The sequence below is a fragment of the Thunnus albacares genome, chromosome 2, assembly GCF_914725855.1.
Source record: "Thunnus albacares chromosome 2, fThuAlb1.1, whole genome shotgun sequence".
In the NCBI taxonomy this organism is placed as follows: Eukaryota; Metazoa; Chordata; class Actinopteri; order Scombriformes; family Scombridae; genus Thunnus; species Thunnus albacares.
Genome location: NC_058107.1, coordinates 26431357 through 26459152, shown reverse-complemented (window position 1 = coordinate 26459152; position 27796 = coordinate 26431357). Strand labels below are relative to the sequence as shown.

Sequence of the window (27796 nt, the reverse complement as noted above, 5' to 3'; positions counted from 1 at the left end):
TTTAACACCTTATACTGTTGAATAGTCTTATCTATAACAATGCACGTATAACAAATTGATCATATGTTTTACATATAAAATAGTGATCTGAAAAGTAACTAGTAACCAGAGCTGTGAAATAAATGTAATGGAGTAGAAAGTACAATATTTCCCTCTGAAATGCGTGCAAGTATAAAGTAGCATACATGGAAATACTCAAGTGAAGTATATGTACTTCAAAATTGTACTTAAGTACAGAACTTGAGTAAATTTACTTAGTTACTTTCAAACATTGTGAGACACATATATGGGTTGTGCATTGTGAAAATATTTGTGTGAGTATGTACTGTATTGTGCGGAAATTATGAGTCCATGTCCAGTAGAGCATTAGTACATGATATGAATGTAGTACATGTTATAAATAATGAGGATGATGGAGTAATAGCTATATCATGAGGATATGATTCTACTGAAGGCTGTTGCAATCTGGCCCCCCATTTTTTGGTTCTTTTTAAGATACTGTATTTATCCATCAAATTAATTCTAAGTAATGCACTGTTCATAAATACATTTCTGTGATTTTAAATACTGTATATAGACTCACACAAGACGATAGACCACTGTGTAGATAGATAGTCTTCGTAGTAGATGGTGGGTTGACTCTACTCAAAGCCCGCTATGATATCAGGTAATTGCATCCATGTCTCCGCTGCGATAGGTGGCGGCAAGCCCAGTTGGAGTCACAGAGAACACGGCGTGTGGAAGAGAAGAAGGCAAGTCGAGCCTTCGCTGGGACAACAGCGCCACTTTTGAGCGCTCACACTCTCAACAACAATAACATACCGCAGAAGTTGTCAGACAGTGGTCAAAGGATACCTAGAGAGCAGTGCCACGACGATAAAGTCTTCAATCAGATGTTGAAGGTATATTATATTCACTGAGTTGTATTAAGTGTGCTGTTATACTGCATGAAAGTGCAGCTTGACACATGACCGTTAACTCCTGTGACTCCCCCCCTCACTACCAACGGTTGCTAGGAGCTTAGCTAGCTTGCTAACGCCGCTGGCTGAACAACAGCTAACGATGGACTGCGTCTGTCTCTCCCACGTAGTTTCTATTCAGTGCCAGCCGTCTAAACTCTTTTGAGGTTTTAAGTAATTTTAAGTAAGGCTACTGTAAGGTTTAGCGTCCAGGTGCCAGGTGAGTTAAGTTACTGCCAGTTGAGTAGCAGTAGTGGAAGAAGTATTCAGATTCTTTAACTTAATTAAGTAAAAGTGGCAATGCAGCAATGTAAAAATACTTAATTACAAGTAACGTTAAAAGTCCTGCATGAAAAATCCTACTTAAGTAAAAGTAGCAACATGTACTCACAATAGTAAAGTAAAAGTACCCATTTCTTCCCTCTGACTGATATATGATTGTAACGTTATATTGCATCATTAGATTATTAATACTGGAGATTCAGTGTGTAAGTAGCATGTTACTGTTGTCGCTGCTGGAGGTGGAGCTAGTTTGATCTTCATATACAGTTAGCTAGTTTAGCTCAGTGGTTCCCAACCTAGGTATCGGGCCCTCCAAAGGGTCACCAGATAAATCTGAGGGGTCATGAGATGATTGATGTGAAAAGAAAGAAGAAAAACGTTCTGATACACAAATCTGTTTTCTGATTCTGAACTTTTTCTCTGATGTTTGATTTTTGGTGAAATATTGGATTATTTGAACATTTATTGACTTTCAACCATGTGAGAAGTTTAGAGGGAAAAATCACTATTTGGTGGAGCTGTTAACAACTCATAGATGTCTGAAATGTGACCCCCACTACAAACTGTTCTTTGTAAGACACCAGAAAGGTTGGAAACCACTGGTTTAATCCATGTGTTGAATTTTAGAAACTTGTTATATTATCCATTCTGTCAAATCTTCATCTGAAAACTAACTCAAGCTGTCAAGTAAATGTAGTGGAGTAGATAGTACAATTTTACCTCTGAAATGTAGTGGAGTGGAAGTATAAAATAGCATAAAATGGAAATACTCAGGAAATTGTAATACAAGTACCTCCAAATTGTACTTAATGTACTTAGTTACTTTCCACCACTGTAGAGTAGAGACACTCTTGTGCTTATAGTCCTATTCATTGTATATTAATTTGCATAATAAGAGCACTGAATGACTTACATATTTGTATATATGTTCCTTGCTCAGAGATGGTCCAGGACAGTGCTCAGATGCGGCGGCGGGGTGCCCACGACTTCATGGCATGCTATGACTTTGCTTGTGCCAGACAGGAATCAGTCCCTCTCCCCGCTGTCAAAATGAACCTTGACAAAGAGATGCTGGATTTTAATGGAGACAGGGTCAAACTGACAGACTGGCCACCCATTCTCAACTCTATCTCCATCAACAAACACCTGCACCACATTGCAATAAGTAGTACATACCAAGCTAGCCTTGGTTCTGGAGATGCAGGTAAGGCAGAAAACAAACTGGGTACATCAAATGACAGAGAGGAGAAAAAAAGTTTATCTCCTCTTTATTTACCTATGATATTGAAACATGTACAAGGAAAGCTTAATTAAAACTGTGAATGACTAACCAATCTTGCAAATAAACATCAATCATATCACCAATTTCAGATAGAAGGTACTATAAATCTAGCTTAAGGAAGAAGATCCCAGCCATCCGCTCTAAGGACATGACATTTAAGTTGTGCAAGGCCCTGAGAGAGTGTCTGACAGTTTCTCCCAACCTCAAGACTCTGCAGCTTAATGGACTTCCACTGAGAGAAAGGGACCTCATCACCTTGACAAAGGTAACAACAGACTGAGATGGCGGGAGATGGCATTGCTTTCCACTTTATTGTGTTCTGCCCACTCATTATTTTCTCTTTTCATTTTTTTTTAATAAAGGGTACATTTTGATAATTGAAAACAGGTGAAAATGGGATTTGAAACATTCAAAAAATCCTAATGAATATTTTTTTTTAAAATACCATTGCCTTTGCAAACTGTGAATTTGAATTTACTCCTCACTTTTCTCTTCACTCTCTGTTACTGGAAGCAAATTCTGAGCTGTAAGTGTTGCAAAAAACCTTGTACTGTAAACTACAATGAACACTGTCCTCTTAGAGCAGGAAACATAATTTTTGGATATGCTGAGACAGAAAATCTGGGTGAAAATTGCTTCAAACAGCTGCTCTCTCTGTTTAATAAAATTTTATATTTAGCTATATGTTTCAGTTCTGTTAAAAACTGAAAATGATTAGCTATATGTGTTCCATTCCAGGGTTTGGCAAAAAGTTTTTCCTTGGAAAACTTATCCTTGGCGAACTGTCCAATCACTGATGAGGGCTTAGAGGGTATGTTTATACACATTTTTTTTTTTTTATCATGCTGGAAGACATCACTTTGCTTCAATTTGCTCAGTAAGATTTTACTCTATATAAGCTTCTTGTCTTTTTAACTGCCATTTTTATATTTTTCAGTCATTTGCCAAAGTGTTAAGTACTCTACAAGCATCAGGACAGTAGATTTTACAGGATGCAGTCTCACGTGGAGAGGGGCAGAGCACATGGCCAACATCATCAAGGTGTAATATCTCATTTCAAGACTTTACTGCTGGCATAATATTTTTTAATGTGTTGTTGATTGTCTCCATCTAGTGGTATGTATTTAAACATTAATTGCAAACTCCGATCCTATTTTGAAGAATACATGAATTAAAAAAAAACACATTTCATCTTTGTATAATATTGTAATAATTAATGCAATTAATTTCTTTTCAGCATCAGGGAATGCAGAGGCATGGTACTGCATGGGCAGAGTCTCTGAGGTATCGACAACCACAATTTGAGGGAATGGCAGGTCTCCGCCGCGTCACCCTGAACCGTAACACTTTGATTGGGGACAGAGGTGCTGCTGCTCTTGCAAATGAACTGGCAGAGGACCTTTGGGTTAAAGGTTAGTAGGTAGAAATATAATGAGACAAAGACTAGAGTTTGTGTTTGTTTTGTAGGAGTTTTGCTTAGTTTGTTTATTTCTTTTTTTGTGGCTTGTTGAACAGCTGTGGACCTGCAGAAGTGTGGTCTTTCCAATGAAGGGTCTCGTCGTTTGCTGGAAGCCTTGAAAACGAATTCTACTCTCTGTGTACTGGATATCCGTAGTAACCCATTAGTTGGTAAGAAGCAACCACAACCAAACTCATAACTTTTTAAAATATTTTTTCACACTGAATAGGTTGTAACAAACATTGTAGCCTCCAGAGACAGCTAGCACAATTTTGTTTTAGCTGTGTCCCAATTGCATACTCATTCTAATCAGATTTTGAGTATGTAGTGCTTACATACTGGAAAAATTACTACACATTCATACTATAATTGCTCTGTTACATGGCACACTTCAAAATGCATGTGGGGCATCTGTTCACAAGTGATATTAAAGTCATAACAAATTGTAGATGGTGGTGCAGCAGCTCCAGAAACATCTTTTAAAATGAAAACATAAATCTCTGGAAAATCATTTCTATGCTAAATGTTTTTTTTCCCTTTATAGACAAGGTCCTAATTAAAACAATATTAGAGAAAGTACTGATGAATGCTGATGGACAGTCACCAGAGGTGAGTGTCTGGAGCTAATGTCGTCATTCAAAGTCTAAGAAAAATATTATTCTAAATGAATGAGTGGGGTATTTGCATGCAGGTTTCATATTTAATACGAAGCTGTACCCATGTTTTTAATGGCCTGTATCTTCCTTATGATGTACTGCAGTACTGCTGGATCAAGCCTGATGCCACAGAGCCACAGAAAGCTTCTGGTCCTAAGAGGCAACCACTTCTCAGTACAGTCAAAGGAAAAGCTTTAAGGATAGGTATTTGTATACATTTGTATTGTCTCTCACAATGCTACATTTACTATAGGCACCTCTCTGTGATTTCATACAGTTATGGTCCTTGTATCCTTAGTTAGACCAAACATACCACAAATATTTGTGGTACAAACTCTAAAAGCCTATAATTAATAAATGAATAAATAAATACATAAATTAATAAATAAATATGATCAAGGATCACAACAATGGCAATCTCAACACTTAATCTGGTTTATGAGAAGATTTAGTATTGTGGCTATAAACTGATTAAAAATATTCACTTTTCCACACTAACATAAACTGTTTAAGTTGTTTATATCACACAATTTCAGACTTGCCGCTCATATATTTAGTTTAGCACCCCAAACCTTGCAGTCAAATCTGTTGACAGCCCGTAAACGGCCAATAATGGAAATACACAGGAAAAAGTTGAAAACTCTCCAGCCTATGCAGGAGTGAATCTCTTTGAGATGGCATCTATTATTTCATGCTCATATAACTTATTTCTGACTTCTCACCTTTTGGCTTTTAAGTCGTTTGGAGAAATGGTAAGGATTTAATTCATCCTGTCCTCCCTTTGTTACTCCAGACAGTTTGAAATGGTCTTGAATGTAAGGGCTTGATATTCGTCAGGCATCTTTAATAACATATTTAAAATGTTTTCAGGCAATGCGTAACATTTATTTTTGACAAAATCCTGTATATCTGTATATGCCTGACGACACCAAAGCCAAGTCTTTCTTATACTCCCTTTTTTGTTACCTTGTGGTTACTATCACAAGCAAAAGACTAAGTGCCATTAAGTGTCTAAGTGTCTTTATTCTCTCGTGCATGTGATATTTAGAACCTGCTTTTTTAGATGCAAAGCACCTCATGTATAGGCACTGAATAGCACTCCCTTATAACCCATAATTCATGCAACTGTCTTCCAATTACCATTACGAGGAATGACAATATCTATGCATGACAAAGAATAAGGCTTTGCATACATGTTACCGTGTATCGCTGTTCAACAACAGAGAGCTTGATCAGCATTGCTTCAAGAGAAAAACCTCCCTGTAGCTTAAAGCTCATTCTTCTTTGATTGTCAGTTCTTGAAATTGCTCTCTTTCTGGTGCAGCCCCTCGAAAAGGAACCTCTTCTGCAGGGCGGAGCTCAGGTGTTGCTCAGCATCAGAAGCCCTATTCCCGTAGCAGATATGTGCCATGGCGTGCTGCTGCGCGTGCTGGACGTCAGAGGTAAGTAGATTGTAGCTTAATCAATTTAGTTAAAAAAGTTGACACAGTATTCCATTTGTAAAATAGATCATCACTATGCAGCTTGCCCAGTGTATACAACCTTTTGGCTACGTGCTATGGTGTATCAACAATTATAGTACTGCTATCCATATTATCATATCATCCTGTAAGTACATCTATAGGCCACAACAGATCCTGGAATGGCATCAAGACTAAATCTGAGGCATTGAGACAAAATTCTTACCATTTCCATCATGCCATTCCTATCATGCCATTTAGTGACACTAAGACTAACATGTTGGATGCTTTTGTTGCAGAGGTCTGCCTCCCGGAGTTACTGTGATAGACCAAAGCTTTCAGGTAAGGGTTCTTTTGTTTATGCATAGAGTATTACTGTAAAAAACTCAGCAGCATTATCTGGGTGAAGTATGTATTTGGTTTGTTTTAGATTGTTTATGGATTTGCCAATGACTGTCTGCAGTAGAATCAGAATTCTCAGATCCCTGACAAGAACAGTAAAATTGTGCTAAAAAATGTTAAATGAAAACACTATTTGTCTCTTTTATCTGATTCCATTAGGGTGCAGCTACTGTGAAGATTACTGTGGAGTCAGATTCAGAGGGAGAGGAGGAGGAGGAGGAAGAAGAAGTGGTGGTAGAAGTGGAGCAGCAACCATCTTCTCTCGATCACCAGGACAGGATCACTGGACGGCAGTTTGAACGTATGCAGGTCAGTCACATCAGGGCCAAACTGGAACTTCAATATTTTGTTTTTTCCTCAATGGCAAAGTTTGGGACTAAATCAGTTTCCGCTGTAGCAATTCAATCCTTTCCGTGTGTTTGTGTGTGTTCTTGTGCACGCCCTGCAGATGGAGCTAAAGGAGTGTCGCCTGAGGCTGGCAGAGGAGCGCAGAGCCAGACTGAAAGCGGAGTCTCGACTCATAGAGGTCATGATACTTTATATTTAACTTAATCTGTTTTTGTCTGCTGAAAACTGTCGGTACAGCATAACAGCTTTAAAAATACATGGTGATTTAAATTTGACTTTTAAGACATCAGCAGGGCTCGACATTAACTTTTTGAGGCACTTGTCTTTCAAACAAGGAAATTTATCTTTCACTTGTCCAGGTACAAAAGTCAGTTGTCTGGGTAAAAATGACAATAATTTACTTTTTTCATTTTGTTTGCGAATGCAGAATTCAGATGAACAAACAGTTGAAAGCATCCAAACAGTGTCAACATATAAATGATTCAATTTATGAATTTTATAAAAGCCGTTACTTCCCTGTTAATGATCTTTTCATTTGTCAAGTCTGTTTCAATATGAGCTCTATAAATCAATCATTGGTCATCCTTCTGACATTTAATAATGATGATTGACAGTGTTTATACTAGGATTTTTTCAGGGGGGTTGGAAGGAACTTGTAGTTTTGTCGCAGGGCGGGCGTGTCATGGATACGGATACGTGGTGTCAACAGTGTTGTCATAGACGCGTCTGACTTCTGGGGAATTAATTTGTTCAAACTTAAAGCCAAATTTACAACAGTTTGACTTATAGATGAATCAGTCAGATTTATGATGAATCAACATTTTGTGTTTCCAAGTAAAGTGTGTCATTTTTAGTGCCGTGTTTATAACAGTGGTCGAGGTCAACAACCTTTTAACAGCTTAAAAAATCATGTTAAGAGAGCTGCTATATAGTATTACTAGCTTTTATAGCAGGTTTTAATCTTGTGGTTTGACTTTTGTTTGGTAGGATGTCCTTTAGTTTACATTTGGATAACAGATGATGCTTTTAAAAATATTTACCAGAACAGTAATTTATCTAGATACAGGTGGAAGTCAGACCTTACCAGTTTTTTCCTCACTTCTGTCTCCTCTCTCCTAATTCCTGAAAATGTAAAAAGCCTTTCTTTTTAAAAGTCTGACAGAGCATGAAGCAAAACTTTAAAACTTTAACTTTAACTTGTATGGTGTTAATTCTGGACAAACAACACACAGTGGTAATGCATCAGCAGTCAAACTATCAAGCTACATTAATGTTACTGTAATGTAAAGCAGCAGCACTGGACAGTTAATACAACACTAATTTAAAAACTTCACTTAGCTTCACTGAAGAGCTTTTGTAGTAACAACAGAAACTGTGCTAGGAAGCCAGTCTGAGGCAACAGCTGTGAAGTCATGGAAAGTTTGCGTAAATGCTATTTCTGAATTTGAAAGGTGGCTAAACAGCATTTACATGCATTTAGCCTCCACTATAGACCTGATTACTGAACACCATATACAATCTCTGCAACACGCATATGAACACGTGCAAGCCTAATGCATCCCGCAATCCTGCTAGTACAAGTAACATTTGTTTTTGTTTCTTTCAGGAAGGGCGGCAGGTCAGGCAATGTTAGGGGAAACACCACGTGAAGACACACATTGTTTTAAATGTGTTTGTTTGTTTGTTTATGACTTTTAACTTGTCTGTTAGGGAAAGTAAATTTCTCTTCCACTTGCCCTACAAGAAAATCCACTTGTCCCGGATAAGCGGACAAGCCTTAATGTCGAACCCTGATGATGCAAGTATAGTATGTTTAAAAATGTTTGAAAATATGCATTATTCTATTAAATATCAAGATAAAATTCTATTAAAAAGATTAAATTTTCATTTTGGCACATAACTACTCACAAGCATCAATACCTTTCCTGTTGTCTAAGTCATCGCAATATCGTCTTAAGAAGAACGTTTGGCTCAGTGGTCTAATATTTCACGATTATTTATTTGCTTTTTTAAGTTAAGAGATCGGAAACTGGCTTCAAGATTAACTTTTATTTTGTCTTTTTTTCTTATTTCTATTCAGTATGAGTTGGAAAATGCCCGTCTTCGTGACAACAACCTCTCCCTGTCAGAGGCGCTTGCAGCCACTGGCTCTGCATCAGCACCACCTGCTCTCAGTGCTCTTGAAGATGAGGCAGTTCTGGAGAGCATTGAAAGCTCATTCACCAAGTTCCATGCTTTTCTGGATCTGCTCAAGGATGCTGGGTAGGTTGTCTAAAAATAAGCCAGGGTAACAGTTTGTTCTTGGCACCAGTTTGGTTCTGGGTACTTTCGGTTTCATTCTGTGTCTCTGGCCATTGAAGTGTAAACAAAGGTCAACTGTAAATCTTTCTGATGGTATCTGATGGTCAATAAGATGTTGGAAACTCCTCTTTGGAAATTGGCTTTGTTAGATTGTGTTAGATTTCTGTTTCGTTCTGAGTTAGGGTTAGGGTTGGGTTTCCCGTTATTTATTCAAGTCTGCTTGTTTTCGTCCTGTTGACCCATTGCTTGGTAACCTTGTACTGAGGACAGTTCAAAAGAGTTTCATTCTGACAGGATGAGTTTCAGTGTGACAGAACCACCAATTTGCTTTTGATATGCCGTTGTTTTATTTATTTGTGTTTTTATTTTATTTCTTTTATTGTTTCCTTAATTTATATTCAAGGACCATTAAAGGGTGCTGAGCTGTTGTGAAAGTAGGGCCATTAGGTGCAATCGAAACGTTCTTGAACATGGGTTTTGTCTAACTGCTATCATTTTGACCTTGCATCAATGTTGTAAAGCTTCATTTAATGACATTCTGCAATGACAAAACCAAAGCCTTTTTCACTCTGACAGGTTTTGGGTTTTTTTTGATGAAAGTGGACTCACCTTTTAGCAGCTCACTCCTTCTCCATGTTCAACACTATTTTATCTTTTTAGTCAGTGGAAAGAGTCAAACCAGCATCCTTGCAGTGTTCATCTGTACTCTGTTGCACTTCTTTTTCCACTGTTGACTGACATGATGTTGAAGGAGGCAAGGTTGCTTCTTATCCTTATTTACCCACATACATGGTCCATATTATAGAAAATCATTAGATTAGTAAAATATTGCTTTATAATACTGGTATATAACCGTATGAAAAAGCCATAAGCACTAGACTGTATTCACCCCACATCCAGAGACACCTGTTGCTATGGATGCTGATTACCATTGCAACTAATATCATTTAATTACATATTCAAGTTACTTCATCTCCATGGATGTGTTACCTAAGTGGCATTTTATTTACATTTGCGTTGGAAAGGGGAACTTGTATGTAATACAGTATTAGTTAAAGTTCACCATTTCAATATCTCAATTTCGGCATACATTTCAGTAGTGCATGAAATGCCAACCCTACTTAAGTTTTCATGGATTTCTTTTCTGTTTTATAGCCTAGGTCAGCTAGCTTCGATGGCTGGAATTGACAAGTCAGATTTCCACTCTCTGGGAAGACCACAGCTCTCGTCTACAATAGGACCATATCCGGATGATGCAGCATCCCTGGCTAGAAGTGGAGGAGATTATCGGGGTGTTCAGGGAAAGACTGATGCTTCGTCTTTGGTAAGAATTTGCAAAGCAATATTTGGGAAATGTTTGCAAATGGCAGGTGTTATGTGAATATGTTAAATGTTTGCCTGTAGTTTGTAGCATGGTAGCTGTAAAACATAGGAGCACTGAGTCAATGTCATGTGATCAAATTATAAAATATTTGCTATAAACTACCCACCAGTCATCAAATTAGCAATATCTCAACCAACTACAGCAATAAGATGTAATTTACATATGAAAGCATCAGTAATAGCTAATAATCCACTAATGTATATAATGAATACATACATACCGTTTTCCATAACAAATACTTTTACTTTTCATAAATAGTATTTTCAACTACTACTTATAATAATAATAATGATCATAATAATAACTTTATTTGTATAGCACCTTTCATACAAAAATGCAGCTCAAACTGCTTTACAACAAAAGAAATTACACGCACCAAGTGCTTTACATGTTAAGGACATAAAAGAACATAAAAGCATGTAAAAAAAACTTGATGTAACATAAGATGGAAAATAAAATAAAAATAAAACTTGATAAAGTGAAACAAACACTTTATGCATACTGAATAATAATCAAAGAATAAAATATGATAACAAGTTAAAGCATAGAATACGTAGAATGTGTAAAATATAACATTTTAAAAGAAGCGCAGTAGAGCATAAGTGCAAAGCTGACTGGGCACTAAACAGTGCAGCAGAGAGCAAGTGCAAAGCTATTTAAATTCTCGGGTAAAGAGACAGGTTTTAAGCTTTCTTTTGAAAGTATCTAGTGAGCTGGCTGCCCTGATATCTATCGGCAGTGTATTCCATAGTTTGGGGGCGTAATTGACAAAAGCTGTGTCACATATCTTCTTTCGACTGTTGGTGGGAATCTCAGATAAACCAGCAGCAGATGATCACAGTGTTCCTGAGGGCAAGTAGCTAACATGGGATTACATGGGATTTGGCAATATAGCTTGGTCCTTCCCCGTTTAGGGCTTTGTATATAAGGAGGAGGACCTTAAAATCAACTCTAAATGTTACAGGAAGCCAGTCCAGAGCAGCTAAAAATGGACTAATGTGCTCTCTCTTTTTGGTTCTGGTTAATAGCCAAGCAAGAGCATTGTAGTAGTCTAGTTGGCTTGAGATGAAGGCATGAATTAATTTCTCAGCATCTTTTTGATTTATAAATGGTTGTGCTTTTGCTATGTGTCTAAGGTGAAAAAATTATGTTTTCATCACCTTGTTGATGTGTGAACTGAGGCTTAAATCTGATTCTAAGATAACACCAAGACTTGTGACCTCAGATTTAATCCAGGGAGTTAATTTCCTCAGATTATGAAATAGCATTTCTCTTTTTGTTTTGAGATTTTAAGAAATTGTTGCTCATCCATTTATTTATTGCGACTAGATAGTTGATGATGGAGTTAATAGCTGCAACATCATTTGGTTCTGCGGATATGTACAATTGTGTATCATCGGCATAACTATGGAAACATTATGCTCTCTGATAATGTCACCAAGTGGCAGCATGTACAGTGAGAATAATAATAGACCAAGTCAGCTCCCTTGTGCAACCCCATAGCAGGTTTCATAATTCTCAGACACATGATCTCCAAGGCTGGCATAAAACTTTCTCCCTTTGTTTGTATGTTTTGAACCAATGTTTTTAACCCACAGTAGGAAAAACTAACCCACTTTTCAAGATTATTGATTAGGATATCATGGTAAATCGTGTCAAGTGCTGCATTTAGGTCTAAAAGGATAAGAATTGAAACCTTAATCTCATCATAGTTCAGTCTGAGGTTGCTGATTATCTTGGTGAGCGCAGTTTCAGTGCTGTGGTATGTTATTTGGACTGAAACTATCTTTTCAAGTATCTTCCCGATGAAGGGAAGGTCGGATATCTGTCTGTAGTTAGTCAGTGCATTACCATTTAGGTTTGGTTTCTATGATAAAGGTTTCACAACAGTTGTTTTGAAGGCATCTGGGAAGATGTCTGTTCTAAGAGATGTATTCATAATGTTCAGGACATGACTTGAGACACTGTTAAACACCCACTTAAAAAATGCAGTAGGTACAGGATCAATGCATGAGGTGGAGGAGTTACACTCAGTGACAGTTTTGGAAAGCTCACTCAATGTGATACATGTAAATCTTCCCATGGTTACATCACAGCGTTTGCTGAGATCATCTGTGTTTGCACCAGCAACAATACTGGTTCTAATTGAGGTTATTTTGTTGTTGAAAAACAGTGCGAGTTCCTCACACTTTGCTATTGGAAGACTGGAGGGGTGGGGGCAGTGTTGAGCAGCTGGTCAATAGTGGAGAACAGTACTCTAGAGTTCCCAGCGTTCTCTGTAATGATTTTAGAGAATTACTCCTTTCTTGCCACGCATATAGCTTTGTTGTAGGCAGTTGTCGCTTCTTTGTATATATCACTGTGAACTGTGAGTTTAGTTTTCCTCCATTTTCTCTCAGCTGCTCTACAGTTTCTCTTGATCTCATTAACACTATTATTGTTTAACAATGGGGAGATTCTGTTGGTCGACCTCTTTTCGACTTTTAGTGGCACAACAGTGTTTAACACAAATGACGGTGCACCATTGAGATTTTCTGCCATGTCATTTAGAGAGCAGTCATGACTGTGCGGCTTCAATGATCAGTTAATTTAGCTTCAGCTTTGTCACCTAAAAGCCTCTTTTGAACTGCAAGTTCCCTTTTAGTTCTAGTTAAGGTTATCTCGGCATCAAAGAGTACACAATGATGGTGAGAGAGAGGTTATTCAGTTACTGAAACATTGTCGTTTTTTATCCCAGTTGTTATCACTAATTCTAGAGTATTGCCATGCTGGTGAGTCAAATCAATTATATGCTGAGTTAGTGCAAAACTGTTTAGGAGCTTATGTACTTCTGCTTAAGTGAAATTATAAGTTCAGGCCTTTTTGCTTGTAATGGAGTATTTTTACAGTCTAGTATTGCTACTTTTACTTGAGTAAAGGATCTGAAAACTTCTTACACCACCGGTGATGCTTCTAAATGTTTCTCATCCATTGGCTGTAACATTAATAACTTGATCCTTTCACAATTTGTCTGTTACTCAGATTACCTCATCAATCCTCTATTTTCTGTCTTTTAGGTAACTAGTGTCCTGCCTGCTCGCCCAGGTGGCCTTGCTGACACCACCACTCTTAGATCTCCATCCTCTGTCAGGGAGTCTGTGCATGAAGATAGGCTGCTAGATGTGACCTTCAATCCAGCCACTGGATCTGCAGTAGACCCTGGAGTCGGGGCAGAGCAGGAACCAGGTCATTTTTCAATACCTGATACCGAGCGTGACTCGGGCTCTGAGCGCAGTTTTCGTAGCCAAAAATCCTTTGACAGGGTTTCCCTGGGTAAGACTTTTCAGACTCAACCAAGCCACCTCAAAAGCAACAACAACTCTTACCGCAGCAATTCCCGTCATAGCAACGGTTCCCATGGATATAGCTTCAACAACAGCTATGCTCACAGTGATGCTTCACACAGTAACGGGTCTCATGGTGGATTGTCCGTAAGGTCAAGTGTGAGTGACATTATAAGTGACAAGGCAGAGTCTGTGGCATCAGCGGGATCAATGAACAGGGGATTGGGGAGGCTTGTGACCGTGGGTCAGTCGGGTTCAGAAGGGTCACAGGGGAAAGCCTATCCTGGGAGGCAGACTCTGAAGCAGATCAGATCTCTGGGCAGTCTGGGAGGGCAGTCAGATAATGAATCCTTCTGACCAGCTGACCAGAGACATATGAGAAGTCTCTCGGTGTCTGTTCGCATTGCCTTTCCCTTAACGTAATTTCAGTTAGTTTGTTGTTCCGTTTACGGAATGACATGAGCCATAAATGGATGCATTATTTTGTACCTCTTTTTTAAAGGATAGATTTATTTTAAAATCTTTGGAAGATATAAAACCAGAACCCTCATGTCTTCATCTTAGTTTTTTTAATTTTAGGGAAAAGCATGAGAAGTGTATTAAAAGGCTTGTAACATTTAAGCCAAAGCAGAGGTGCTGTAAAGTTGAAGGTCCTATGAAATTTAAATTTCAGTTTCCACTTTCAGACATATATGCCAAAAAGAATGCAATACAATACTGTATATATTTTTTGTATTTAAAGGTACCAATTTCTTGTTAAAAAAAAAGAAAGAAAAGGGAGTTTTTACTGATAAGATTTGCACTTGGAGGGTTGAGTAAAAGTTTTATTGGGTAAAGTGTGATAGTAGATATTTGAGTGGCCAAGCCGACCCAGCCTAAATCAAGTTTCAGTCCAAATCCTCAAATCAAGGTTGTCCAGATGTAATCCTGTTTCAAGTGGCAGTGCATCAAACCTCTGAAGAAAAATACAATCTCAGAGCCATTTAATGGGACCTTTCATTGCTTGTTTCATATGTAATGTTACTCTATTTATGTTTTTTATACAACATTTTCACTTGTAAAAGTAAATGCTAATGTAGAGTGTTTGTTAGATATTTCATCTGACTTTTTTTTTTTTTTTTACAAGATCTTAAATGCTGTTGAATTTGACAATTTTTGTTTTTAGAACAGCCTGGATTGCTCTAAATTGGATACTTTATAATAAACTGAATAATAGTTTCACCCTGTGTTTCTCAACTTGTAAATGTTGAGTTCAAAAAGTTGACTAATGCAACTCCAATGTCAGAAATGTTTGGACTGCATTATCATTTCAGTTGGTGAAATTGTGCCAGGATACCTTTTGGACCTGTGTGTACTAGCCTCTAGAATCAGCAGCTTTTTGTAGGACCCTAAATCTGTTTTTCTTCTTGTTGATGTTCTTTTTGGTGCTGTGTGCCAAATCAATGGGACCAAAGTATGATTTTTGTGAGTTAGAGTAGGACATAGTGTTCTGTTGGAGTATGCATGTTTTCCATTACAATTGAATCCCAGACACAAGTGAAAGCCAAGAGGACAGCTCTCTACAGTGGTGACAAGAAGGCCATATGTGCTCTCATTTATGAGTAATCAGATGTTTTTAGTCCTCTTGACGTCATCTCTGACACCTGTTTTGCAAATATCTTTTATTTTATTTTATTTCTTGGAAGTATTACAAAAATAGCCTCAGATAGAAATGCTTAATTTGTCACATCTCTCTTCTGTACAACTGCTACTTGTGAGATTATGAAAAACTTGGGAAGGTAAAGTATGTGTGAAATGGGAAGAACAAGAATTACTTTAGAAGTGCAAACAGTTTCTTAGCTGTTGTTTGTGCATGTGAGCGTACATCAGCCAGGGTTGGACTGTATGGTCCATGGACAATGTGTGACAGCTGCTGGTGATATTTGAGGGCATCATGATATGAAACACTGGTTTATTCACAGTTGCTTAAGCAAGCTGGGACCTGACCTTGACTGTAGCAGTTATGGGTTTTTTTGAGTTTAGATATTAAAACATTTGGATACCATAAATTCAGTTTAAAGAGCTATTCTCAAATTTTGTAGTATAGTTTAGCTCATCGCAGTATAATAATAATTAATAAAGGGATAATGCTTTTTATACATGTATTCAATTTAAAGCGAGATATGTATTTTTTTGAAATAAAAATAGCACTCTCACCCTGTTACAGATGAAAAATCCATTAATCAGCAAACAGATGTACTCTTTCTCAATTCAGTACACTCAGAGGTTTTGCTGCTGCAGCCTCACTTGGTCGGGTATGACTAATAGCTAATGGTGGTCAATGTTAGCTGATGTTAGCACACTTTATATCTTTATCTTGCTTATTATTATTTTTTACTTCCTAACTTCTCTTGTGATACTGTTACACAGTGTTTTAGTGTTTACCAGTAAAGGAGTTGCACAGTCATGCTTTAAATTGTGGTTGCTCCTGTGCTACTTACAGCAATAAGAACAGAATAAGAGAAAATGTCAATTCAATATGAAAGTGGAACATAAAAAATATTCACTGTCAAAACAGAACTTAAGAGTGATAAGAAAGGAGGAAACCCAGCCCAGTGACAATATCATCTGTGTGCCTCTCTGAGGTGTGGTGCTATTAACATTTTTCCAGCCTCACAGCATTTAGGAAATATTTAGGTGATGCTTCAATTTCCCAACTCCCTGTGTGATGAATGACTCAGACACTTGTGAAGGTCAGTGTGTACACAGTCAGTTCAGTTTAGTTTTTACGGGTGAACTGACCCTTCAATATTAAAGTTGGATTGATTCATCATTTTAGAAAGAAACACAAATGGAAATATTTGAAAAATTGAATTATATTGTATTATGTTGAATTATGTGAATAGATTGTTAATAATAGTAGAAAATGAAAAGCTAAAAGGTCCTGAAGTTAAAGAGCAAAGGCTTTATCACTCATGTAATAAAACAATGGGCCGTCATGCCAAACATGTTGATAATGCAGCGCATGTACTGTTTGCTGTATGAACAAGTGTTGCACTATCAATGTCCTGAGACCACTTTGATAAGTAAATTATCAAAGCTCTTCCGCTTCTTTCGGTGATTCTACAACAACAGGCTTATTGTTATCATTACAGGACACAGTCTCAAACTCTACTTTGCACTTTCAATCCGAGCACGGCCAGAACAAAGTAAAAGGTTAGGGGGAAAAAGTGTGAAAATTGCAGTCATGTTTTACGATCGTTACTGTAACTAAAGCTGATCTACAGATATGGAGACTACTGTAGTGGTGTTAACAGAGAGGGGTGTGTTAGTGGTGAAGAAGAGGGAACGATAAGAAAAAACTAAGTTGGAGACAGTGTGACAAAACTGACAAAAACAAAAGAAACACCACATGAAAACTGACGCAGTTCCAACTATTTCAGGGGGGGGAAAAAATCAAGCAAACTATTGTTGCGCCTTCTTCTATCTGGGCCAGCAAGAAATACCACCAAGGTCAAAATCTACACTGACAAAATGATATTTCTTTCTCTTTGCATATTTTTTGTGCAAAGTGATTTACAGTTAGTGAATTCAAACTCCATATGAGTTACATATCAGGATGAGACAATGAAATGGAAAAAAATCTAGGAACCACCACATGGAAAACAACACAAAAATGCAACTTGAGAAGGATCATACACAGTACAGGCGAGTTATATTAGTGATATGAATACTGTGAGTATTTAATAGAGGTCTGGCTACATCTGATCTGTATGAGAGTCCCAATGGCGCCAAATGATTAGGGCAGTGAACTGCATGGACATTGGTCAAAAATGTGCAAATAATTAAAAGGATAAGATCACTCACAGATGAAAATTGTATTTGCTCATGGCAGTTGTATCACTGGAAACATAAAATTGAGCAACTGACTAAATATTTCTAAGCCAGGGGGCAACCCTTGTAAGCTGGTGCAAGATGGTTTATGAGTTTCAGATCACTCTATGATACATGAAGACAAAAAAGTAGTTCATCTAGCAGAGCACCAATGATGCTGCTTTCTTACATACATTTTAGGGCCTGTCACTCCCCATTTTGACAAAGATGGCAGCTGTATGTCCCTTTAGAGTCCGCCGTTCCAAAGTCTCATACATAAAGTGATGGTTTTAGTATGGAAGTTGTAAGAAGGATTGCGAAATCTTAAAGCAGACCACATTTAAATACAGGAAACTCAACAACTTCCTGTCACTCCCTTGGATAAAACAACACTCAGCAATGTTCTGACACTGTCCTATATGCAGTGTTGTTTTATTGAATGATTAACCTTTCGATAGCCTGTTGTTGTTGAATGCACTGTGATTGCTAAATTCATGAGCTAGATATCAGAATTTACCATCAGAAGAAGATAAAAGTTTTCTGGATAGGCTTCCACCTAGCCTGGCACATAGTAATCATGTCCTCTTATAAAACAGGTGCCTCGCTGGGGCAATCAAGGCTGTCACTTTGTTATTACATAACAGTCTGTAGGCCATCCCATGGTTGACCTGGTACAGAGAAAACCTGAGGATATTTATTTAACAAACTCACCTCCCCAATACACCATGTCCTTTCAGCAAAGGCAAATAATGATGAAATGTATCCAATGACGTACATCTGTTGTTTGACCTAACTGTTGATTTTTGCCACTGAGTGAAAAAGAAGCTGGAGCTCAGAGAACATGTCACTAAAAAGGAAGCTGATGGGAAACAGTGACTTACAGGGTAGAGAATTTACATTTCAAACGCCACACAAAAGCATATTTATGCAGGCTTCCTCTTTAATTTAGCTGTTTTTGCATATTCAAGCTCATTTAAAAATCCCAAAAATGTAATTGGAGAGGCCCAGAAGCCACAAGCTTATACAGTGGACCCTTCTAAAATACAAAATAAAGGCATGGATGAACTTGCATCTTTGCTCGTACACTGTTACCTACTCTCTTATCTGCTCATTGACCAAGTTTGTAACAGCCTAGCTGTATATATGCAACTGACACAGAGGACAAGGTTAATATCAATATTTATTGCCAATATAGCTGCCAATATTACATATTAATTGTTCAATGGAGTAGTGGAGGTTCGCATGGAGGTTCGCATGGAGGTTCGCACGTACACACGTTTTCATTCACTAATAGATAGACAATGTGACAGAGATTACTCATTTGTTTGCCCACCAATTGTGTGCAAACATTGATGTCTAGTACTTAATACTGTTATCAGTGCACCATTAATCTCATAATCTATTTATTGGTCAAGGTAATGACCAATCAATATTTCCTTCAAACCAAAGTACAGATTGCAATGTACACATTTGTTTGCTTGCCAGGTTGGTGCCAGATGTAGTTTGTGTTAATATATTACTGCAGTTCCTCAATTACTGTGATATGCTTAGTACTCTTATATGTCCATTAATGAGCCATTAGGGTGTTTCCAGCCAAAATTCTCTATATATCTGTAAGAAGTATTGACACTAACAAATGTAAGCTTTTTTCACTTGGTTTCTGACACCCAAGTATTGGTGGCCAGGGTTTACCACACAAACTATGTTTTTGTGTTTTTGTGCTTGTAGCATACATATTTGAGACAAAAAAATTTACCAGTGTGAAAAATGTAAGACTGAGAAAATGAAGACAACACAAAATGACGTTCTGTGAAAGGGTAATGGTGTTTAATGGTCTACAGTTATGTTCAGATTTATCATTTACTGTATCACAGAAATCATGCATGAATTGGCAGTGCTATGACAGGTGCTATGCTGGAGAACTACATACTATATAAATACAGCTACAATTAAAACATGCCAAAATCCTGAGAAAAAAGTATGAGTTTTATCTAAACATATTGTCTGCTAATAATACAAAATAGTCCTCAAGACTCTCTTGGTCAAAACTTGAGTATGTATACATTTAGGCGTAACACGGTAGCTTGTTGATTTAAACACTCGATGAACAGAACACTGCAAATAAATTACAAGCATCGCACTTTTAAAAACAACACAACTCTAAAGCTTTACATATTTTTCCAAATGCAAATGGCAACTTTTTTCTTTTTAATTAGACTGTACAAACAATGTTACATTTCATAACATTTTCAACAGGTGTTAAGACTATTTTGAGTGGTATAAATTGACAGTAAATACAGGTATAAAAGTGCTCCATTTAGAACAAAACTGATGATTGCAGAACTGTTTTCCTTTTCGTGAGATATAAAATTTAAGAGAAACACTATAAGAGCAATATTCTCCCTCTGAAATGCTAAAGCTGTACTCTTCGACTATGGGCCATAACTTTTACAAAAGTGTGGCTACACAGGTCATGGATAGACAGGAATGTTGTTATTGGAAAAGGGTCTCCTCTGGCCTAGCAAACAAAAGGCAGATTCAATCCATGTCCAAGCCTATTCATGCATTCGTCCTGTGCTCATCAGTATTTGCCAAGCTCACACTGGGCAGCTATAAAGCCATTCTAATTACTGGGTTGTCCTTTTGAACCAGCCCGCTCCTGATTTTAAATGGGTTGCTTAGTCATAGTAGGTCCACATTTCGCTTCCCCAGCAGTTTCCCTTGAATCAATTTCACAACATTGTCATTTTAAATGCAACTGTCTTCATCATCCAGAGCCTCCTTTGGTGACCATTAGTTGTTCTCTTGTGAGACTGTGGTCTCTGACTGTGGCAAAAAGAGTGAAAAACAGAAAAAGGTCATTTAATTACATGCATCTGTACAGTCTTTTATGCAAGTCCTTCCCAAAGCTAAATCAGGATTATACAGAGTCTTAGACTTAATCAAGTTTTTTGTAATCTATCTCTATCATACATCCAAAAAACAACCCAAGACCACAACAATTATTGAGAATTAGGGACGCATGATGAGTTAAGTTCATTGTGTTCTCACACTCATGTACTCCTCCTATCTTATCTTTCTCATTTGGTGTTGCAATCTAATGCACTAAATTGATGGTGTTATGGTCAGGGGAAGGTTATACAACTTGCTGATTTCAGATAAGGCTGTTGCTGGCAAGGTGGCCGAAGCAGACAGCTGTCCCACACTCTAGATGCCCTTGTTTAACCTTTTGTCTGTAATTCATTCTTTTCTGTGCAGCACTTTGGATTGTGATTTTTAAAACACTCGCACATTATAAATGACACTTAACAGCAAATAATTTGATTCTCATCTGCCTGAACATAAAAAACTGTTCTCACGTGTTTATTAAGTAACATTTTTTGCCTGCTAAAGCAACAATTCTGTTAAAACAGCAGCGAATGGAAAGAGCTTTAATGGATATCACATGGAAACTTTCTATTTAACGCCATCAGTCTTCATGGGGTGCTGCTTTAATTGCTCATAGACTGTGTTTAATGAGAGTAACTAGACAATATAAAAACTTTCAACTTCCTGCTCATAAGGTAATAAATTTGGGGGGGAGAGGGGGACAAGCAGTCTGTGTGTTCAACTAACTGTTTGTACTGATCTTTCAAGCGTGGTGATATGTAAAATGGCTAAATTAACAGGTGTATACTTATATTTTGCTTATATGACTAAAAAGTCTGCTTTCACAATATGCATTTCTGTCCAAATTTGTCTTCCATACTCTGATACGATATACACAGTATATAAAGATCAAAAATTATGGCTTCTACAGTACATTTATGAACTTTATAACTTATCCTCTACAAGAGAGAAACTTGTTGTAGCTAACATCTATAGTGACATTACTTTATCCTGTTTGTGTCTTACAGGCAATGTTATTGCTAAGAAAGGTTTTTGTACCTGTACTGTGCATATTGTTATATTACACACTAATCACACATGGATCAGACCAAGCCTTTCTTCATATCCTTAATCGTGTAAATTTCCTTTGACTAACTGTCCATTAAAATAAACGATAATATGCTTAACTGGGCTTGATATCTTATGATTGAATGGTAGAAGTGCATATAAAGTCCCTTACAATTGAAGTCTTCTCTCCGTATTTGCTCCAGAAGGTCATCTTAACGGTGTTCCTGTGCCCCGTGCGCTGGTCAAAGGTCTGGCAGGTCTGGAAAGGTGGACTGTACAGGTGCAAACTGACTGCGCCCTCTGTGTGGCTGCCATTTTCCACACGATGCAGGCCAATGGAGTCTAAAATATGCACACACACACACGCACACACACACATGAACAAACAACATGCCACTGGAATGCTGTGAAATGGGGCTCACAGCAGTCACAGGCAGTTATTGGCAGTGCTGTCACCAACAACTGAAAACAAACACTGCTCCAGGGCTCCACTTGGCTTTAGGAAAATACTTAGTCAGCAGAGATGTTGGAGCAGACCTGAATCCTACAGTATTGATTGTAAAATTAAAACTGAGTGTGACTCCTGCAAGCCTTAGATGTTACATAAATGCAGACTGGAAACTTTGGTATTATTGTGCATATATTACTCCTGACTGGAGCCGGTCATGTCTCCAGTCAGGAGAGAGATACGTCTCATGAGCATATCTCTTGTAGGACAGAACATGTGAAGGATGTTTGTTCTGTTGTACTGAACACAACATGGACGTTTTAGCTACACTGACACAACAATGTTCATGTATCACTGGATTAAGAACAAGTTTAACAGATCGCCTGTGCACACAAATAAACAAGTATTAATAGAAGTGGTGTCAATATTGAAGAAGGGTAAACTCGAATTAAAAAAAGTAAAGAAACCACCCACACAAAGTCAGGTTTCTCACCATTTATGTAAGCGACCTCGTTTTCCTGGAGAATTCTCTGTGACTTCTGGACCATATCTCCCTGCGATTTATTGTCTGGCCACTCGAACAGCGTCTCCTTCAGCTGACCCTGCAGCATCTTCATGAAACAGTGGGAGTCTGTGTGGTCGTGGATACTACTGCAAAGTGTTAAAAAACACAAACATACAGTGTCAGATTCTGGCCTTTTCCTGACCCTCAGGTCAGAAGCAGACTTGAAAAGCTTTCCTGTCAAAAGTATCAGGGTTTCAATGTAAAGGTGAGACAGTTTTTGTGTTCTTGAGAGGTTGTGTTTTTGGAAACTCTGCATCGTCGATGTCGGCTAAATGACTTTTCATCCAGACTGGCATATTCCAGATTTTTATGCATGACATAATTTCATAAGAAATAAGCCATGACTTATGCGTAACATGTTATGGTCTTATCATTGCAACAGCCATGTTTGTTAACCATTAATCTTACCACATCTCTACTACTGCGGCAGGGATGACTTGGCACCAAATGTAGTTGTTTTAGTGCTAGAACAGCATTTTTTGTGTGAAACATTTCTAGAAATGGCTAGAGCATTCAAGAAAACCAACCATTGCTTAATAATGATGGTCAAACCACATGCCTATTGCTACAATTTCCTGAGAACAGTATATAGTAGGTACGTAATAGTACTGTAGTAGGGATGTGGTAAAACACTTGTGAGACAGTTTTTCTTATGCTAGTGCCAACTTCTAGTCAATATGTAATCATATATAGACCTATCATACCATTTTGATATAGACTTCAGCAAATGACAGGTGTTCATGTGACTTTTGCTGACATGAAATATGTATCATCAAACAAATAATGTCTATTTACATAACCTCTCTGTCTGTCTGTAGAACATTGGACTCTCTTATCTGTATTAACTTGACACTATAATTGTCAGATAAAGTCGTAGGCTGGCAACACGACTGGTGAACGCGTGACCGAAGGAAAACTTATGTTAAGAGGTTTAATGCAACAGTTTCAATAGATTTAAAATCACACTGCTGCGGTGATCTAAGAGATCTTCTCGACGTGAAATAAAAATGTGCAAAAGACCATTTGATAATCTCCTGTTTTGCATGTTCACTTATCTTAGGCTTTGCGTTTTAACATCTCACCTGCCGTGGCCTTCTCCCCAGCACAGAATCATGAGGTTGAACTTCCCATTCCCTTCGTGAATCAAGTTCCTTGTGTATCTGCAAAAGATGACATGCATTACATGATTACATGATTACATGTGCAAAGAGAAACAGAGAATTATGTATCCTTGCAGCTGTAAACTAAAAGGTGTCAAAGGAGTCCCAAGGAGAACTTAAAGTCACAAAATGTGAAGCTGCAAAGTCCCTGAAAATGAAAACTGTGCGTACATTTAGACAAGAATAAGACAGAATCCTAAATCTGAACTTTGCTTCAACCACTGTTAAGGGGTAACTACAAAAAACACAATATGAATGACTGTTGGGCATATATGTTCATTAAAATCATGAATACGCCTCTTTTTCCACTCAGCCTGTTGCACAATAACTTATATTTTACTGCCAATTGTTAAATAACATTGATGGGGAGGGAAGGCAATTTTATTTTATAAATCTGTCATCTCCACTGACAACTTTAAAAAAAAATTTAAAAAATCAAAAAAAAATCTGCAGCCTGCAGTTCAGGGCATGGCCCAGCCTGCATCCTGGCTTGGTCTGGAATATTGTCGATACTCGGCACGTTTTTCTGAGCCGAGAGGTTCCGTCAGTCTCCAAATATTTTGGACGCAGTTGAAGCTCCCTGGTGGGCGACAGACAGTCACACCACAAGCTTAACCTCTGCAGTAATCAGCGGGTGTGTATCAGTTCTCAGTGTTGATTGGATGATCCACTCACCCGCCCTCCCTTCAACTGAGCCCTCTCTCATCAAAACACTGGGACTCTGCAGCTTTTGATTTTTTTTTTTTTTTACTTGAACACAGCCATATTTGGTAGATTTTGCAAAGATGAACATTGCAAATAAACTATTTGAAATGAGAGTATCAGCTCGGTGTACCTGGCGTTTAAAAACAGTCAGGATCAATCATGCATTTCTTTTATTCAAATTGGGTGTAACGAAAGGAAAACAAGGGCTGATTTTCATTCAATTACAAGGGCGATAATATTAAAAAGATTAACATTTTTAAGAACTGATAGCATTAATCTAATTAACGCATTCAATCATTTGCAAATAAATAATCTAATCTGTAAATCTTCCTACAGAAAGAAAAGAAAGAAAAGGTGTCTTACAATAAAAGGTAAAAGCAGACTCAATATAAAAAACTAAGTATAAATGGAAAAAGAAATGTTGACTATATAAAACACACTAGGCCAAAGTGACAGATTAGGCGACAGAGCAGGAGTGCAAAGTGCATCAGCACAATAAATGAGTAATATGTGAGTAGTTAGCAGCAGAGTAAGAAATTCACGGCTTTACCTGTACTGGTCAAACTTTGCATATTTCTGCCATTCCTGAGGTTTGCTCTCATATGATTCCATGATATTCTGGACCTCCTCAACATTGATGCAGTCACTCTCGAAGATTTTTAGCAGGATTTGAACCAGGTCATCCAGAGTTTCTGGCTTCATCACCTCGGTATGCTCCATCTCTATGTTGCAGTGAAGGTTACTTTTTTCACGATATTGATATTTAGTTACAACAAGTTTCTCTCTGTCCAACTTTGCACAGTCATTTACTTTTTATAGGCCAGCGCAGTAATTTGGGGGGAGCTGGTGATGGACTGTACCATTATAGGAAGAGGTAAACGCCCACAGCACTTAGTCTTATTTAAATAAACTATTATGGTGAGCACAAGATGTAATATAGCAAAAATGCATGCCTGCACTTTCACCACACTTACTCTATAGAGAATATTTATTTTTCATAATTTTATTCTGCATGTTTTAATCCAGACATCAATCCATTTTCACACATTAAGAACTTGGACTAATCCTCTAGTCCAATTCCACCACGTTGTCACAAACACAACCTCCCTTTCCCCCTTTCTTTTTCTCACTGAGGCATGCCTCCAACAATAGCAGCCCAGCCTCTCTTTGTGAGCCCTCTCCTCACAAACTCAACAACATCAACAGACAGTCCAAGGTGTGTGCGGAGCAGAGGCTCACAAACAAAGTTGGCACGGGAAAAGGAACACGTCGGGGGAAAAGGGTTGAGTGTTTTGGGAAACACAAGATCTTGTTTTTAGAACTTTAATCCCCCTGTTTTGTTCGCATTAAATCAAGAGATTATGACAGAACAATTGCAATGCATGACAGAATAACTGTACAAAGTAGTTTACGTAGTAGAGTATGAGTATGAGAACATTCAAAGGGACTAAAATACTCATTAAAATATGTGAAAGGAGGAAAAACAGAATGTGAAAGTGAAATTGATGCATCGATGATGCATAATTGTTCCTATCTGTCAGCTCACATAAGAATATTGCCAAACAAAACAAGATTATTCGGTGCCAAAAATCAGATGATAGTTCATCTGTTAAAGACAAGTTTTGTGGGTGTGAGAGAGCACTGGTGGAAAAGTACTCATATAAATAATGTTATGATATGAAAATCCATATGTAAAACCCCTGAGGAATTGCTATATCTACGTTTGTGTAGTTTAAACTCTACCTGGACACTGTCTCCCTGTAGAAGGTGTCAGGTTTTGAATTCACCCCAGATTTATAAAAAAACAAAAGCAGACTTCAGCAAATGTTTTGACTTTACACCTTCCTGTGCATGTGCATGCATGTTTGAGTTAAAAAAAAAAAAAAAAAAAAAAGACTCTGGGATAGACTGATGTACAAAGTCAGATGTGGGCAGACAGTTAGTCACACACAAGGAGAGATGCTCCTGTCAGAGACTCTCATATCACATAACACATTTGCTGTACACTTCGTCTTAACAAGATGTTCCTGGAGCTGTGTGTCAACCAGTCCGGCTCTCACAACTTACAGTAAATCATAAATCATTCCTCCAAATGCAGCACACATTCCTTCACAGAATTATACAGGTCATTCACTCACACTGCTCCACCTGTTTCCCTTAAGCGAGACTCACTACGAAGAAAAACAACAACTTTACTGGAAGCCTGATCAGTACTTTGGGTTTTTGTGGGTCACATATGATGCAGACAAAATGTACAGTTTTTTGTTATTGCATGAAGTTGTGCATTGATTGTTCAGAAATACTAAATATCAAATCATTGTAGACATTTTAGTTGCAACTTTGAGCAAAGTGCCTTGCTCAAGAACACTTTGGGATAGTGGAGAATTCAAAAGGAGGCTGCCTGAGAAAAACAGCACACTTAGTACATTTTCCAGGAGATTACATTTTAATTGTTTCCGCTGCAAACCACAGTTGAGCTGGGGTATTGCAGTAGGGTAACTCTGCATTTGTTATCGGTCCCTCAACATGTGTCAGTATATCAAACCCACAGTTGAGCTGCGGTATTCCTGTCGGTTGATTCTGCATTTGTTTTCAGTCCTTCAACATGTGTCAGTCTATCAAAGGAAAATCCTCTCTGGCCAAAGAAGATATCCAGGCCTATCCATTTTTTTCTTTCTTTCTGGCAGCATTAAGAGTGGGGAATGTTCTTTGCATCAGAGGTTGTGCCAAGTTTTGCTCTGAGCTGCCACATCATCAATACCAGATGTACTCGTGCTCCACCTTGCGGTTGAAAAATAAATTCACTTTTCACAGCTGATGCCTTTTACATGGAACATTAAACTTAAGGTCCTTTAGGACAGGAATGGAAATTAACTGGCTAAATGAAAAAAAGACATTTACATTGGTTTTGCATATTGTTTATATACAACATATGATATTTATGTGGCTGAAAACAGGCATGGCTACATGTAGTCATACATTTCTTTAAATGAACGAATGAATACATAATATGGAACTGATTACAAGTAGAAATCTTTATCACTGATGTTAATGGACTTAAACCTACTACAAAGGCTATGAGCCGTTTAATGCAATACATGTTGTTAATTCGGTCTCAATGCACCAATTAAATCACATTTTATGTCAGCAAGATCCTGAAATTTCCATCTGAAATAGAATCTGTTACACTTGTTTTACTGGACATATGTTGCTTTGTTTAATTTCTAATTGCTTTAGTATTTAATTCATTTTTCTGAATGTATGGTTTTCATTT

General features: G+C 37.7%; 2 protein-coding genes across 2 annotated transcripts; one reads left to right on the top strand and one right to left on the bottom strand.

The window, feature by feature from the left end:
• Nucleotides 1–621: 621 nt before the first annotated feature.
• On the top strand, nucleotides 622–19673 carry cep78 (centrosomal protein 78). The gene is made up of 16 exons (XM_044375439.1): nucleotides 622–902; nucleotides 2182–2445; nucleotides 2613–2788; nucleotides 3262–3334; nucleotides 3461–3564; nucleotides 3761–3935; nucleotides 4039–4152; nucleotides 4527–4591; nucleotides 4743–4842; nucleotides 5963–6080; nucleotides 6398–6440; nucleotides 6660–6809; nucleotides 6949–7026; nucleotides 8929–9110; nucleotides 10305–10473; nucleotides 13590–19673. Exons 2-16 carry the CDS (start codon nucleotides 2184–2186, stop codon nucleotides 14211–14213), a joined length of 2433 nt encoding a protein of 810 aa, XP_044231374.1. The 5' UTR covers nucleotides 622–902; nucleotides 2182–2183; the 3' UTR covers nucleotides 14214–19673.
• On the bottom strand, nucleotides 19514–25331 carry cdo1 (cysteine dioxygenase, type I). Its single transcript, XM_044375451.1, has 5 exons — nucleotides 25073–25331; nucleotides 23740–23817; nucleotides 22586–22743; nucleotides 21817–21986; nucleotides 19514–20534 (listed from the first exon to the last, which is right to left on the bottom strand). The coding sequence occupies exons 1-5, from the start codon at nucleotides 25240–25242 to the stop codon at nucleotides 20502–20504; spliced, it is 609 nt and encodes a 202-aa protein (XP_044231386.1). The 5' UTR covers nucleotides 25243–25331; the 3' UTR covers nucleotides 19514–20501.
• Between the last annotated feature and the right edge of the window lie 2465 nt (nucleotides 25332–27796).